Source organism: Elgaria multicarinata, chromosome 5, assembly GCF_023053635.1.
Source record: "Elgaria multicarinata webbii isolate HBS135686 ecotype San Diego chromosome 5, rElgMul1.1.pri, whole genome shotgun sequence".
Taxonomy (NCBI): Eukaryota; Metazoa; Chordata; class Lepidosauria; order Squamata; family Anguidae; genus Elgaria; species Elgaria multicarinata.
Window position 1 is genome coordinate 116,250,810 of NC_086175.1, and position 17,442 is coordinate 116,268,251.

General features: G+C 44.4%; 1 protein-coding gene across 2 annotated transcripts in view; it reads right to left on the bottom strand.

Annotated features, from left to right (window-relative positions):
• AASDHPPT (aminoadipate-semialdehyde dehydrogenase-phosphopantetheinyl transferase) overlaps window positions 1–17,084 on the bottom strand; it is a 29,001-nt gene extending 11,917 nt beyond the window's left edge. The window contains exons 1-4 of one of the 2 annotated variants that reach the window (XM_063127832.1): window positions 17,034–17,084; window positions 16,104–16,472; window positions 14,371–14,596; window positions 950–1,071 (exon numbers count right to left, since the gene is read on the bottom strand). In XM_063127832.1, the coding sequence (XP_062983902.1) occupies window positions 950–1,071; window positions 14,371–14,596; window positions 16,104–16,286 (531 nt within the window). In that variant the 5' untranslated portion in view covers window positions 16,287–16,472; window positions 17,034–17,084. Of the gene's footprint in view, window positions 1–949; window positions 1,072–14,370; window positions 14,597–16,103; window positions 16,473–16,755; window positions 16,818–17,033 lie in introns of those variants that run through there. The other variant, XM_063127831.1, reaches the window with a different exon arrangement.
• Window positions 17,085–17,442: the final 358 nt, after the last annotated feature.

Sequence of the window (17,442 nt, forward strand, 5' to 3'; positions counted from 1 at the left end):
ATCCAGCTACTTAACATTAGTTCACTTAAATCAATATGTAAGTTTATGGATGAAGATGCTAAATTATAAAGTATATAATCCAAGGTTTTCTCCATCACTGTTTGCCTCATATAGCCCCGTTAAGGCCAGATCTTGCATTCTCTCACAACCTAATAATGTTGTTGAGAGGATGAAATGGGAAGAAACCCATGTATGCCACCCCAAGGACCTTGGAGGAAAAGCAGGATGCAAATGTGACAGATAAAGACACTTCTATTGAACTAGTTTGTGGTGGAAGTGAGAACTTGGAGTCTCGGAGAATTCTTCTTTGTAGGTTTTCAAAGCAAATGGTTGTTGTTGTTTTAAAAAAGAGGGATTGCAATCTGATAAAGATAAGCATTCTTAAAACAATGGATGTTTAAAAGTTTGATCACAGAGTCACAGAATCATAGAATAGTAGAGTTGGAAGGGGCCTACAAGGCCATTGGGTCCAACCCCCTGCTCAATGCAGGAATCCACCCTAAAGCATACCTGACAGATGGTTGCCCAGCTGCCTCTTGAATGCCGCTAGTGTTGGAGAGCCCACAACCTCCCTAGGTAACTGGTTCCATTGTGGTACTGCTCTAACAGTCAGGAAGTTTTCCTGATGTCCAGCCGGAATCTGGCTTCCTGTAACTTGAGCCCGTCATTCTGTGTCCTGCACTCTGGGATGATTGAGAAGAGATCCTGGCCCTCCTCTGTGTGACAACTTTTTAAGTATTTGAAGAGTGCTATCATGTCTCCCCTGAATCTTTTCTTCTCCAGGCTAAACATGCCCAGTTGTTTCAGTCTCTCTTCATACAGCTTTGTTTCCAGAACCCTGATCAGCCTGGTTGCCCTCCTCTGAACACGCTCCAGCTGAACATATAGGGCCTGTGTTAGTTAGACTTCAAACACAGAAAAACGTTTTTCGATAAAAACGATCAATTACCCAGTGCCTGTGAAACATATCCAACTGAAGCCATTCGTTATTCATGGACCTGATTATTCTCCATTCTTGCTCCGTAAACTGCCTTTTCATAATACGAAAGAAGTCAGGAATTGAACCGCTTCCTGCAATTAAAAAGAGAAATGACAGTGGCTGGTCACAAAACACCCATGGCCTAGAAGGGAAACGGGTGAGATTAAAAGAAAAAGAAACCTGCCTAAGAATTTAAGGACAAGGCAAAGCTTCATAACACAAAACTATTCTTTTGAACCCAGTTTTCTGCTCCAACATCTGTTTCAAAAAAGGAAAACTGATGAGGCTCAGAGACAAGAAACTTAGCCAGGAAACTGCATAAAAGACAGAGAGGGGGGGCGGGGGTCTGACCCCCAAATGCCAAATCGCATAATTGAATTCACAAAGCACAAGATAGTGATGCTCAGAGAAAAACACACACACAGACACACACACTACTCTCCCACATCACACACACACACCAAACCCAAACCACACCAAAAAAAAAAAAAAACCCAACGAATACACACACATCAGTCCCAGCCAGCATGGTCAAGGGTCAGGAATGCTAGGAATTGTAGTCCAAAACATCTGAAAGGCACCTGGTTGGGGATGGCTGTCTTAGTCAAAGAAATGCAGATATAGAGCATCATCACAGGGGAAAATCATGTTTGCTTACTGTTGCTTCTCCGCCTGTGTGTTAGTCCCTCATTACTTCCTCTTTTGAAAGAGGAAGTAAACAACGTGAACGTGGCCCATTCAGTGAGCAGTTTGGATCGCGCTGCTTCTCCCGCACACAGCAGGAGATAGTGGCAAATTCCATCTTTATTTTAAGTCGGACTTACTCAGGTGTTTTTTTGTGGTGCAAAGAAAGCAAGAAGGGGCGGGAGGCAGACATGTCATGAGAGGGACCTGCGAAAATCCGTGAGTACCCAGTAATGAGTGTGCAATAAAATGCTCGTCTTTTAGAACTCTAAGTCAAGGGCAACAACAAATACCAGAGGGGAGGCAATGCAGACTAATGCGTTGATTCCTGGCCAGAGACTGAGTTGGGATACTTTAAGCAATTTCTAAAACCCAGGTCCATTAAGTGCACACCATCTGGCTCATGGTGCTAGGCTGCAAACCATCACCCATCTGTTTCTGAAATACTGCACTCTAACACCATCCCTGCACAAATTTGCAACTGACCCTTGTTCTTGTTTCTAGTAGCATTTTTAACCTTAAGTGCTGTCTTTAAATACACTTGAATGAGCCTGTTTCAAGAAGAAAGGCAGATCACAAGATGCTTGTAGTCACGATCGTACGGTTCTCAAGTGAGGCGAGACGCTCTTCACTGACAGCTTTAACGTTGACTCAGCCCACAACCTACTTCACCAAGTTAAATGATATTGCAAATAGAAAAACCAAAGAGAATTTCTGGGGAAGACTGCAATCCATTTTAAGACTAATAGTATCCCAAAAGAAAGGCACAATCATCACACAATTTGGAAGCTATCCTTCTGTGAATGCATCCCAAGAGAGCCTTTGCTTCTTTTGCAGCCAGGAGAAGCATCTTGATAGTAAGGATGGTACAGGCATTGGTAACCTCAAGGCTGGATTACTGCAACGGGCTCTATGTGGGGCTGCCCTTAAAGTGGCTCTGGAAGCTGGAGCTAGTGCAGAATGCAGCAGCTTGGCTGTTGTTGGGAGCTTTCGCTTTCCAGCATGCAACACCTTTGCTGAGGGGACTGCTCTGGCTGCCTATTCGCTACCGGGCCACGTTTAAGGTTCTTGTCGTAGAGTACAAAGCCCTAAACAACGTGGGACCGGGATACCTGAGAGAGTGCCTTCTGCCTATCAACCTGCCTGGTCACTGAGGGCATCTGAGGGCCTGCTCCTGGAGAAGAGGCTTCAGTGTGGTGGGCCCCAACCTATGGAATCCTCTGCCTCTGATGGCCAAGCAGGCACCAACTTTGTATTCCTTCCGGCGCCCCCTGAAAACGTCGTAGTTCCAGGAAGCCTTCCCTTAATGACCAGCCATGGTTTTATTTGCACTTCATTTCTTTTAAAAAATGTACTTTTAATGGGTTTTTATTGTTTTTATTCTGTTTGTCCTCTGCTATGAAATTCTTGAAAGGGGAGTGGTATATAAATATTGTAAATAAATAAGAGCAATTGACAAGGGAACCAATTATCTAAAGGGGTCATGAGATCTTTCTCACTGGAGGTCTTCAAGCAAGACTGGAAAGCCACGGGTTGCTGATGCTCTAGTTTTGATTTCCGGCATCAAGCAGGAAGTTGGACAAGATGTGTTACAAGGCCCGTCCAACTCTACGATTCTTTGAAAATGTATGCAAATGATAATGACGACACCGACTAAAAATTGAAGTTTTTTTATGGGTCAGTAAGGGGGAAAAACCCATTTAAAAGCTCCATAAAAATAAGTAAAAGCTCACTTTCATTTTAAATTCACAAAATTGAAAGGGGATATGAACGGTTGCTAGGCAAGGGTAACATGGCCTTGAGTGCCATTTTACTTCCCGGAAAGGCAGGATACAGATCAAACCAAATAAATAAATAAAAATATTAGCCACTCCTCGAAATAATTTTCTCTTTGGTTCAGTATTTCCATGATAGAACCATTCCGGTTCTTATGTGATTTCTGTTATATTTTCACGGGGAAGAGTGTTTGAAGCTAAAAGTCTGGAAAGAAGAGCACAGAGAAGAAGACAATGAGCCAAGCTGTATACCAATTCATCAGAGAATTCTGAAGGCAACAGCAGACCTAATTTTTAAAAAAATCCTTTCACAATACACTGGCAAAATGATGATGATGATGGAGGAGGAAGTATAATAACAGCTCACTGGAGAAATCACCAAAATATATCTATGCAGCATTAAGTAGGGCCTTGTGGGTTTCAGGCTTTAATTTACAAAGCTGAGTATATTAGGAAGTTAATAGATTTTTATTTTTATTTTGTATTTGGAAGGGGGGGAAATCCTAATTGTTTTTTTTTAATTCACTGTTACTACAATCCCGCCAGCCACATTAAAAAATGAGGAGACAATATAATAAGACAACTCCTGAAGATCCAACATCCTTTAGAACAGTGGTTCTCAACCTTCCTAATGCCGCGACCCTTTAATACAGTTCCTCATGTTGTGGTGACCCCCAACCATAAAATTATTTTCGTTCTTCTCTACACGATCCATTGTCATGGGATGGTTTGCTAATGAAAATAATACATAACAATAGCTTTAATAATACAAAAGATGATACATGACATAGTTCAGTCAATACAGTTTCCTAAGACCATCGGAAATATGTGTTTTCCGATGGTCTTGGGCGACCCCTGTGAAAGGGTCATTCGACCCCCAAAGGGGTCCCGACCCACAGGTTGAGAACCACTGCTTTAGAAAGTAAATTCCTCAGCCCCTTGACTTAAAACTTTTTTTTTTTTTAAAGAAAAAGGAGGAAACTGACTTTCATAATATTCTAGCACAGCATTCCCCAAACTGGTGTGCTCCAGATGTGTTGGACTACACATCTGGAGGGCACCAGTTTGGGGAATGCTGCACTAGTGCCTGTGGTTTCATGCACTACTCACTGCTCTACTCAGGGGCAAGCTACTCTGGCAGCCCTTCTCTCCGTGCAGAGTGAAAGGAGAAGGATTTGGCCATTATGTATGACACAGGTTGGCGTTAGTGGTATGCATAATTGGGTTGCAAGTTTCCCAGCTCAGGGAATAATAATAATAATAATAATAATAATAATAATAATAATAATAATAATAAATAATACCACCCCATAGCTGAAGCTGTCTGGTCAGCTTACAACAACTGATAAAAATACAGAATACAGCATAATAAAAACAGTCTAAAAAAATAAATATAGAAAAATTAAAACAATGTAAACAGCTAAAAACAAATTAACAATGTTTTTCCTAATAGACCTGTTCTAAACCAGCAGACATAGACACTTCATAATGTACCATTAAATGCCTGGGAGTAGAGGGTGGTCTTTACCTGGCGCCAAGAAGACAACAATGTCAATGCCAGGCGGGCCTCAGTGGGGAGCTCATCCCATGGTCCGGGGGCCACCACGGAGAAGGTTGCCCCCTTTCCGAGCTTCCCTTGGAGATGGCACTTGAACAGGGAGGGGGGGGGCAGATGTTGATTGTAGTGTCTGGGTATGTTCAGGTCGGGAGAGGCATTCCATCAGGCATTGTGGTCCCAAGCCATGTAAAGCTTTATAGATTAAAACCAGCACCTTGAATCGGGCTTGGAAACGTACAGGCAGCCAATGCAAGCGGGCCAGAATTGGTTTTATATGCTTGGACCTTGTGGGCCCAGTTAAAAATCTGGCAGACATATTTTGCTCAAGCTGCTGCCACATGCATTGTGTCTTATTAAAGACTCCATGCTCTTATGCAGATAGCATAATGGAATCATATTCTTCTTTTCCTTAACTAAATAACCGCTACTGAAAGGTTTTGCTGCAAGGGAAGCACATCTTTGTAACACCTTGCCTTGTGAAAACTGTGTTTCCTCTAGAATGAAACACAACAAAGGAATCTAGTCTGGTTCCCTCACTGCTTCTAAGAAGATCTGCTTCCCTTTTAGTGGATTGAAGCAAATGTCAAAATATTGAACTGGGTCGCCTAGAACAGGCTTCATAAACCCAGTGCTCTCCAAATGTGTTGATACTACAATTCCCATCATTCCTGGCCATCCTGACAACATGCATGATTAGAGTTGTAGCCCAAGATGTCTGGAGGACATCAAGTTTAGCTTTAGGGAGGCAACAGATAAATGTAAATCTTCAACAGTTAATGATCTCTTTAAAAAAAATCTCTTACTTTAATTTCACACATAACTTGGATACAGAAATAGCTTTGGTTGAAAAAAGAAAAGTCTGTCTTATTTATGTGTTATGCAGACTTTGGGGTCAAGAAAACCTAGACATGAAATTCCTATTTATAAAATGTGATAAACTTACAGGAAATTCTGTTGTCGGTGTCCGTGTTGCAAAATCTCATTAGCAACATAAATGTAATTAATGAGATTTATCTGTTATGAATTCATTAAAAAAAGCTGTTGTGCAGTTCATACTCCTTATGTTCCTACTTGAAAGTGACAATTTTTTATCTCTCCTCAAATGGAACAGCAACAAACACGGTTTTCCTCTGCTTTTCATTGGGTAAAATACTATATTTAAAGTAGTCACCCAAGGCAAAAAATAAACGTGTTTAGACTTCTCTTAATGCAGCAATCCTATGGATGCTTATTTGGGAGCAAGACCCACAAACACAATAGGAACTACTCGCACGTAACCGTGCCTAAGATTTGGCTGGGAGAGCAATAACAGGCTAGTGCAATCTTCATGTCTAATTATCTTCTGAATGAATCATATCAGAACCCCACATTCTCTCTAGAGTGTTAAATTCAGAAAGTGGACAATCCCGGTTGTGGAACGAGCTCCCCAGAGAGGTCCGCCTGGCACCTATACTGTACTCCTTTCGTCGCCAGCTGAAGACCTTTTTATTCACTCAGTATTTTAACACTTAATTTTAACTTAAATTTAAATTATACTGTTTTAACTCTGTATTTTAACCTTATATCAATTTTGCTGCGTGGTTTTATTCTGGTTGTGCTTTTTATACTGTATTTTGTATTTGTGTTTTTAACCTGTTGGTTGTTTTATGATGGTTTTAATTTTTGTGAACCGCCCAGAGAGCTTCGGCTATTGGGCGGTATAAAAATGTAATTAATAAATAAATAAATAAATTTGCGTCAGCAGTTGTAAAATTAATTTTTAACTTATTTTTAATTGATTTCCCCTGGCAAAGGATAGATGACAACCATTAACTGAAGGGGTGGGATAAGCCCTAAGGACAGATGATATTAATAAAAGTGCAAGCTAAAATGTAAGGGGGGAATAAAATGCACCCTGTAGGTACTGCGGGGAGGACAGTGTGTGTGTTTACATTTGTTCTAGGGCCAAATTTCAGAAACAAATTTAAAAACATCCAAGGCTCCAGTAATTTTGGATTACAGCTTTCCATCATCTTTGATCATTGGGGATGCTGGCTAGGACTGCTACGAGTTGTAGTCTGAGCATCTAGAGAATAGCAGGTTGGGAACGGCTGGCTTAGAGAAACACACACCTGCACGATGCTCAAAGTATGGGGTAGCGGTTAGAGTGCTGGACTGGGACTCAGAAGATCTGGGTTCTACTCCCCACTTGGGAACAACTGCCCATTGTTTGTTGTTGGGTTAACTCTGGGTTGTTCCTGGGTCGTTTAATGAAATTGGAAATGGCTTGCGCTGCTCATCACTGCAATTGCTGCTGTGACATGCGAACCAGATCTCATCCTAACCAACCTCACAGGGTTGTTGTGAGGATAAAATGGAAAGGAGGAGGACCATGTATGCTGGCTTGGGTTCCTTGCAAGGGGGGAAAAAGATGGGATGTAAATGTAATAATAAATAAATAAAATAAATTATCAGTCCGCAGCATACATCTGTGGTTCTTATGAATCACTGGATATTTATTCTTAAGGGCAGGGTGGATCAACCTGTGCTCATTGTCAGAGGCAACAGGGCACAGGGTTGTAAATTTTCTCCTGCAACCTTACCAGTTGTGCATCAACCAGAAATTCAACTGGGATAGCTGTCCTCCACTGGATTCCCATCTTAGGAAAAGCAACCCCTGTTGAACTTCAGCCTATGTTGTTTTTAATATTTTATTCTAAGGAGCAAAAAAATCCCTACCATTTTAAATGTAAAAGCCTGCCAAGCTGTTCGTGCTTATCATTAATAAAGTCCTCATCTGCTGTATGGTATAGTGTTTAGAACAGTCTTCTTTAACCTGGTGTTCTCTAGATGTGTTGGACTGCAACTCCCATCATTCCCCGCATATCTGGAAGACACCAGGTTGGATGTGAAAGGCCAGTTCAAACCCATGGATATCAATTTGAACATGGGAGGCCAGGCTTCAAATCCATGAAGTTCACGGGCTTTCCTTCGGCTAGCCGCACCTCTCAACCTCAAGCTAGCCTACCTCACAGGGTTGTTGTGAGGATAAAAAGGGGAGGTGCATCTCATATGCTGCCCTGAACTCCTTGCAGAAAGGACAGAGTATTACGGCAAGGCAATGTATGAATAGATAAAAGGAAATCTCAAGTTAGAAATCATGGCCCACCCTAGACTGAACCCACTTATGGCACTATGGGGTTGATGGGGTGAATTTCCATGGGAACCCATTCTAAGGAGGGGATGGCACATCTGTGGGCAGCAGAGAGCAGAAGGGTCCCTGTTGTGAGTTACCTAGCTGAGAAATGTGCAGGGAGACCTGACGAATGGCCATGGACCAAGAGAATACATTCATTGGGAAGATAAAATGATTTTCCTAAGAAACATCCAGCCAAGCCTCAGGCACCGTGATGGGGTATGTGGAAGCCAGGACAAATAACAAGCCCTTATGGGACTTCATCTTCAGAGGGGGTTAAGGCCAGTGGAGGCTGGTGGCTCCGATGTCAGTGGGGCTACCAGCCTCCACTGGGGAAAGCTGAGAGAGTTCAAGTACAAAAGCTGAGAGGGCGCCAAGGGAGGCGTTCTGTGAAATGCAAATAGCCGCTTCAGAGACGAGATTCTTATCAATGCCAAGGCAGGAGAAATGGTTAAAACTTCCCCTCCCTGCCCCCTACGGCAGCAGGGGAGACATGACACATTTTTTGGTCGGGAATCTAATTTCTTTGGGGGCTGCAAGCCAGCAGTGGGTGTGGCCACCTTCTCTCTCTCTCTCTCTCTGCTGGAGATGTGTAGGATGGGTCTAAAACAAACTAACATTCTTTCTGGTTATTATTATTATTATTATTATTTTTGCAGGGAAGGCCTTCACATCTCAGCACTCTGCCACCCACTTTTCTATCTCTTTCCTTCTTCCTCCCCACTCAGATGGCTGCTGAGGGTGGGGCAGATGGCTCTTGCCACAAGTCTCAACTGATTCGCTTGCAGAATACTTTTGAAATTAGACTGAGGGCTGCAAGGAGCCCTAGGGATGCAGGTTGCTCACCCCTAACTTACGCCCCTGACTTACATAAAGGGGAAATTGTGTTGCTTACCCAGGGCATTTGTGCTGCTATTTCCATAACAAAAACCATGCAATTAACATCACTGTCAAGTCTGGCCCGCAACTCAAGGCAGACACGCTCACCACAACCCCTCAGAAGCAGGTTTTCAATTCACTACTCTAGAAGTCCATCACTGTAAGCTACAATGGCAGACATAAAAATTGGAGCATGACTGAATGCTATCATGAACGAAGAGCCCTCGCTCGGAACCTTCCATCCTGCCACGCTTCACAGCTCCCACCAATAATGTTTGCATGCGCCACCACTCCTGGAAGATAATACGAATGCAATTATTTCCATACACCAACATAAAGAACTCGGGGGTTTTCATCTTGCTGCACATGACTGAAGACTTCACCAAATTCCAGTTACATCACAGGCTGCAAAAAGTGGTGGGTGGTGGTGGGGGGATGAAGCAGCAGAATAATGTCCTGGAGGAAATTGAGTGCTTTAATTCTACTAAAGTGGGACCAAGTAAGCCTACTGCAACAGTTGCATGACAATTGATTAAAAAATAAATAAAACACATAATCCTCTCCCACACAATGCATAAAACCTTCCCACTTCCATGATCTGCTTTTCACGGCAAAACCCTTATAGCTCATATATTACATAGATGCAAATAATCCTCTTCTGAATGAGCAGGACTTAAACACGGGCGGGGGAACTGTCCATGTTATTCCACATTTATGAGTCTACACTCCCCCCCATGCTAAATACATTTAGGTCCCTTGAACATAAGGAAAGCTGTGCTCGATCAGACCAAGGGTCCATCTAGCCCAGCACTCTGCTCACACAGTGGCCAACCAGCTGTCAACCAGGGACCCACAAGCAGGACATGGTGCAACAGCACCCTCCCACCCATGTTCCCCAGCAACTGGTGCACACAGGCTTACTGCCTCAGATACTGGAGGTAGCACATAACCTTCAGGGCTAGTAGCCATTGATAACCTCCTTTTAAAGCCATCCAAATTGGTGGCCATCACTACATCTTGTGGTAGTGAATTCCATAATTTAACTACGAAGAAGTATTTCCTTTTATCTATCCAGGATCTCCCACCAACCAACTTCATGGGATAACCCTGGGTTCTAGTATTATGGGAGAGGGAGAAAAATAACTCCCTATCCACTTTTTTCACACCATGCATCATTTTGTACACCTCTATCATCTCGTCCCTCTCCTTTTTTTCCAAAGTAGAACAACTCCAGTTATTGTAACCTTCCCCCATGTGTGTGTGTGTGTGTGTGTGTGTGTGTGTATGTTCTGGCCCCTTGATCATTTTAATTGCCCTTTTCTGCAGTTTTTCCAACTTAATCTCAACAAGGAGTGGGGGGCGGATAGGTAGGGGACAGAGATATGCTTAAGTCTCGCCGAAATTAAAATAGTGCTTAACTTTAGTTGCATCATATACTTTCTTGTCTTAACGAAGTGGCTTGCCACTACAGCCATACATCAAAGACTTTCACGTGAAAAGGTTACCGCCCGAGCTGCCTAGCTCTATTGAAAACAGACAAGAATAGACACAATTTCATTTACTAAACCATACTGCAAACATTTATATTTGCATAAGCCAAATGGATGGCTATGAAATAGGAGCACCCACTGGCATTCAAGAAATCCTTCCGGCATTCACCCATCTCGGGTAGAGGCGAAATCAGCTAGATGCGGCAGCTGGATCTGGTCTCCTAAAATGCCACGCCTTCAACAAATGATACCTATGATGGGGCTGATGGGAGTTGAAGTCCAAAGCAAGTATTAAGATGTAAGTGATTGAGGCCTGGTCCCATCATACATGACCTAGTCCCTTCCAGACAACTGCAATGCACTTTAGCAGGGCAGCCTCGGACGACAGTTTGGAACTATCAATTGGTCCAAAATGCAGCTGTCAAAGGCGCTAATGGGACACCCCTCTTGTCTATCTTTTTTAATTGTTTCTGTTGTATTAGGTAGCACAAAGATTATCTGGATTACGGCATGAATGATCAGACTTGGCCTCAGTCACTCCTGTCTTAATGCAGCTAAGGTCCTCCAGATGTTTTGGACTTCAGCTTCCAATAGTCTCGGCCAACACTGCCAATGGTCAGGAATATTGGGAGTTGTAGCCCAAACTACCCAGCAGGCACTGGGCTGAGGGAAGCTGCGCTGGTGGAAAGCACTTGCTCAAGGCGGGGCACTCTCTTCTCGCCAGTCTCTCTTCCTCACTGCAGCCTCCCCAAAAAGCTTTTCTTGGAAGGTTAGGGAACCATATGGAACCGTACGGGGCATCACACAGAGGGCTGCCATAGGGAAGGGGGACTGATGAAAATTTGGCACTTTGCCTGGAAGCAAAGCCAATATAACCCATTGTTTACTGCCTTGATTATTTTAACAGAAAAGTGAGATATCAGTGCCTGAAATAAATAAATATATTTGCTAATAATGTTATAGGAAATCACTGGGAAACTAAAACACACCCACCCTATATTCACCTCCACCCACCAGATAAGATCAATTCTGCTTTTAGCATCAGGAGCAGATCTACAAACGTATTTGTTCTATTCCAGTTGTATACCATGACTCTCATGGCTTGTTTCAAAGAATCCTGGGAATGGAAGTTTAGTGAAGGTGCTGAGAATTCTCCATTAGAGGTCTGTATCTATCCCACCCCACCCCAGTTACAGAACCACAGTTCTTTTAAGGACGAGACAACAGACTTGTTTAAGTGTACAGTGTAGTGTAAACTTTAAGGGTTCTGGTGCAAAAATTGACTTTACCTACTAAAACAAATCATCCCTTTTTCAATGTTGCAGATAAATTTTGCAGATGGCCACCTACAAGCGTTTAGTATTTTGAGTTCTGAATCTTGCAGGTTAGAAGTCTTTCATAGAGCAATAGCACCATCCTGTGGCAGTTCTCGTGAGAAAGAAAAGTAATGCTACTTATTCTAAAGCCTCTTAGAATCATAGTATAGTAGAGTTGGAAGGGCCATCGAGTCCAACCCCCTGCTTAATGCTGGAATCCACCTTAAAGCATTCCTGACAGATGGCTGTCCAGCTGCCTCTTGAAGGCCTCTAAGCTGGGAGAGCCCACAACCTCCCTAGTTTTTCAATTTAAAAAAACTTCCTTACATGTATATCCTGCTTTTCCTCCAAGGAAGTCAAGGCAGCATATAGTTTTCCCTGTCCCTCTATTTTATCCTCGCAACAATCTTGTGAGGTTGGTCAAGTTGAGTGGTAGCAGCTGGCCCAAAGTCACCCAGTAAGCTTATCGGCTCAGCAGGGATCAGGTCTCCTTGCTCCAAATTCAGCGCTTTGTTCACTATATCACACTGGCACAAAATACCTGTCACAAGGTCACCCAGGGAGCTCCACAGCTGAGAAGAGATTTGAACTCCATGGCTGAGGAGAGATGGACTCCAGTACAACGTATCTGCCTGATGGGCAGGCTCTCTGTTCAGCTGGTGATGACCTCCAGAACACTAGATCGGACTCTAGCCCAACACTGGAACATCCGAAACAGCCTTCAGGACAACCTTAGTACTCTTCCAACTATATGCTCTGGAGAATCCAATTTTTCTCTTAATTGATCTCACATTTTACTAGTGCTGTGCTGAAGTATTCAGCCCAGGCTTACAGGGAGGAGGGGCATAGGTCAGCGGTAGAACAACTGCGTTGCATACAGAAGGTCCCACGTTCAATCCCCGACATCTCCAAGTAGGGCTGGAGGTTTGGGAGCTGCTGCCAGTCAGTATTGACAAAACTGGGCCAGATGGACCATAGCATATGACAGCTTTCTATGTTCCCATACATCGGGGTCCCCAACCCTTTTGGACCCATGAGCATGTCTGGCAATTTGATAAACTGCTGAGCTACCACAAAATGGCTCCCAAGGAGGATGTGGCTAGTCACATATTGGCTGCCATCAGGGCCTGGCTAGTCAAAAATGGTGGTGGTGGTGAGAAACAGCGAGCCTAGAAGGGGGGAACAGCAAGGCAAAGAGGAAGAAGGGAGAGAAAGAGTGAAGCTGAAAGCTAGGAGAGGGGAGAAACAGCAAGACAACAGCAACTGGCATTTAGAGCCCTGCTGGCCTTGATCCGGAAGGCAGCAGACAGCCTTCGAGACTAGTAGCAATTGATAGCCTTTTCCACCACGAATTTGCGCAACCCCATTTTAACGCTAAGCTGATGGCCATCACTATGTCTTGGGGCAGCAAATTTCATAGGCCCTTTCTACACCTAAGGGTTATCCCAGGAAAATGGAGGGATCGTCCCTGCCTGCTTCCGAGATCCCCTGTGCATCATTTGGATGCACAGCAACGATCCCGGGACGATCCCGGGAAAAAAGGCAGGTGTAGAAACGGCCATAGTTTTAACTAACACACATGCACCTCTGCCCATCGTGGTTCCAATTTGCTTTCTTCCTCTCAGGTCCCTCCCTTAGCGTTCTCCTCTTCCACTCCTTCTTCCGGGCCGTTCCCTGGGTCTAAGAACTTATTTCTTAGTCCCTTTTGCTTGCCCTGCCCCTTTCGAAAACAATTGAGTAGTTCAGCCAAGGTAGTCAGAGACCCTCTGTTTACCCCAGTCCACTGTGACAGGCAAATAGCTCAGCCAATCCCTGGTACCACAAGAATCCCATACAACAGGGGTGGAGAACATATGGCCCTCCTGATGTTGCTAAACTGAAACTCCCATCAACCCTTGCCAGCATAGCTAATGGTGAGGGATGATGGGAGTTACAGTCCAACAACATCTGGAGGGACTCACTGCCTTAGGGAGCAATCCTATGGGATCTGCCCTTGGTATAAATAAGCCTCCAAACTCCGAGGCTTACAAGTATCCAGTGCAGAGAGGGAGGCTTGGCAGAGGCCATCTTCGCCTCCTCCGAGCCTCCTGCTCCGTAATTTAGATAGACCGGCATTTGGTCCATCTAGCTGAGGTGTCAGGAAAGGGGAGGGAAGGAGGCCAGGGAAGCCTGGGGATATGGCGTAAGCCATCCCCTTCCCGCTTTTCAGCATGTCCCCTTTCCCTTCCCTCCAAAATCGCTTTGCAACCTTGGTGAGGCAGCCAGTATGGTTCTCTTGGTGGCAGCTGAGAGGGGGAGAGGAGCTTGGATTGCTAGCTCTGAGGTCAGAGTGCTGCCTCTGACCTTGAAGCCAAGAATCCGAAGTATCCCATGGCCTCCTAGATCCTGTCTAGGGGCCATAGGATTGCTTTCTTAGAGTATTGCAGTACAGATAGGTGAAACAACCAAAAAGGCTGCTCACTCCTGCCCTAGCACCTTAATTACATAGATGTGTGAGCCATAAGAATGCATTACCTGGCAAACTAGTCTTCATAACATCAATGCCAACTTGACAGTCAGGCTCGGCGGCAAGAACGGCATAATTCCCCTGATGAGAAACATTAAAGCTGAAACTGGAATGGGAGCTGCTTAACTCATTTGCGAGAAAAGGTTTGCCTTTTGAAGTCCGTTGTAACTGGATTTCATTCCAAGGAATTTTCAGTTTTTCTGCAATTAATTTCCTTATCAGCAGACGACCAGACTATGAAACAAAATGAGCAAATAACACACAGTAAATGTCCATGTGAAGGAAAGCAATTTATTAAAACATTATTTGCCTTTAAAATATTCATGGAATAAAGCTACACTTTAATTATTATTTTAAAAACAAAGGAAAAACACAACCTCAATAAATATTACTGTTACTGGGTTGTTGTTTTTTATTTATATTTCTTACATTTTCAATATCCCACCCTGTCTCCTAGGAGATCATGAATGTGTACATAGGGGGTGTCCCTATTCTACTTTCACAACAAACTTGTGAGGTAGGATAAGCTGAGAGAGTAAGTGAAGATCACACAGTGAGCTTCTTGACTGAGTGGAGATTTGAATCCAGTTCTCTCTCATCCAAGCCCAAACTCCCTATCCAAAACACCACAGTTGACTTTTCCTTAGTTGACTTGAAGCAAAAGCATTGTGTTCATAACAATGAAATGTACAAACTGTAAGAATGAGAAAAACAAATATACGATGCTCAATTTGTCAGGAAATAGATGGGTGTTTTTTTATCAGCTATGGAATGAAAAATCTAATGATGATGTATGCCCATATGCATAGTGCTCTATGATTTAGGAGTTGATCTGTAGCTGAGATTTAATGTTATTTATCAAAGGAATGATCGGCTCATATTTTTCCTGTTTTAATTATTAGGAAAATAATGAAGCCACTGTGCTTATATATTATCTGTTGAGCATCAGCACCACCTATAGTGTTTCAGGGCACTTAGACACTACTTCGTAAGTAGCATACATACATTCCATTTCACACCTCATTACAGGCATGATTAGAATGACTCCACCTGATTTACATGTCACTTATTTTAAAACATTGGCCAGAACTAGATGTTACAAAGCACGCTTGGATGCTACCAAAAACAAGAGCCCAGCTGTTCTTTCTCCTCCGCCCTGTACCATACCTCTTTCCATGCAGTTACATGACCACATGGAATGATCATTGCTGGGGCAGTTCTGGGAGGAGAGGAGCCAAAGGGCTGGTCGAGAGAGGCACCGGAGGAATGGCCACCGACATGTGGCATAGCAGTTTGGCCTGGCGGTAATCCACTAAAGAGACTGGGCACAGTGTCTACCTGGGTCGTGGGTGCTAGGTGTCCTGAATTCCACTGGTTCAGTGCCTAGCCAATGGAAGGCAGTGAGACTGGTGCTAGGAGTCACCCACCCCCTGCATCCTAACTATTATCTCTAACCTGAGATGGGAGATAACTGGGGATTCTTCCAGGGCAGGCCGTGTCCCCCTGGAAAAATCAAAGCAGGCTTCCCTAGCGGGCTGGATTGGAGCCAGGGGCTCTCACCCTTGGCCTAGCACTTGCAAGAGTCCCTGTCTGGAAGCACCTTTAAGCTCTAAGAACTGGGCCCCAACAGTGGTCGCTACTGTTATAAACCGTTTTAAAGCAGTAGCGTAGATCCTGCCCTGGAAGGTAAACATAACTATTTCAGCAAAGTACACCTTTCAACAAGTTCATAAATATATACCATAGCAGCCTTGGCGTCACGCCCGAAGACAAACTGCTCAATGCGCTCTTTCTCTTCAGGCTGTACAAGGCGCATGGCCAGCAACCAATCCTCACGACAAGGGACCCAGGCACTACAGGAAAATGCCCAGCGTACAGCCTCCATAGCAAGACGCTCCAAGGAAGTCACAGGGCGTGAGAACATATACACAGAAGTGGTATTCACAGGCACGCTTTGGAGGTTGACGAAACTCTGGGACTGCTGGGCTTCAGGTCCAAATCCCAGTTACGGTGACGCAGGATGGCTCACTATCTTTCTGTTTCGCCTCCTCCCTCACAGGGCCATTGCGAACATGAAACGGGTTAAAGCCACATGCACTGGTTTGAGGTCCTTGAAGAAAAGAACATGGGCACAAATTCAACACACAAATATAGACTGCTCTGTTTTTGTCACAGAGGATCAAACACTTCCGTCACACCTCTTAAGAACTCCTGGGAGCATTTGCATCAAAGGCTTGAAACCCAAACCTTCCTCCCAAGGACCAGGCCTCAATCTCACCCACGGTACTGCCACAGCTCTTCTCTCAAAACTTGCTCCTTAGGGAAGCCCCCCACCCCTGACAATATGCCTAATTTGCATACGCACATTCAAATTTATGCAAATATACCTGTACCTATATATTCTTTAGTTCGCATTCGAACCAGGTGCTTTCCCTGAAAGGCAAGGTAGCAGGACTTGATGCCCTTTTGGGGTAATACCAGTCCTTCGAAGCCTTAGATAATGATGATCAATGATAATTAATGAATCATCATCATCTATTGTATAGAAATACAGTAAATCATAGTTTAGAACCTAAGGGAGGATTCCGACGTCTGGACTTGCCCATCCAAGGAGGGCATCGGGAGCAGGACACTCAGCCTGCACGTCTAGGGCTGCAATGAGCCTGCTCACATTTACTCGGGAGTAAGACCCACTGAAATCAGCCAGGCTTGTTTCCGAGCATGCAGGCGATTGAGCCCCCACCCCCCTGTAAACCTGCAGCGCAGCCGCAAGAGGGGAGCCGCTGCGCCTTGCAGGAGGAGAAGGGGAAAACGCCGCGCGAGACCCCCTTTTCTCCACCCGCTACATTTGCCCAGGATCCCTTTGATGACGGTTCGGAAGGCCAATCGAAAGCCGCCCGAAGCAGAACAGACCAATCAGCGCCGGACATCATCTTCTAGAGTGGAGAGAGAGAGATAGAGAGAGAGAAGGGGAAGAGCTGACACGAACCGCTCACTTCTGAGTTCAATTTGGCCGCCGCCACATCCGGAGCGATGGGACAACGGTCTCTCCAGTGAAGGCTGGTGGCTCCGAAGTCAGT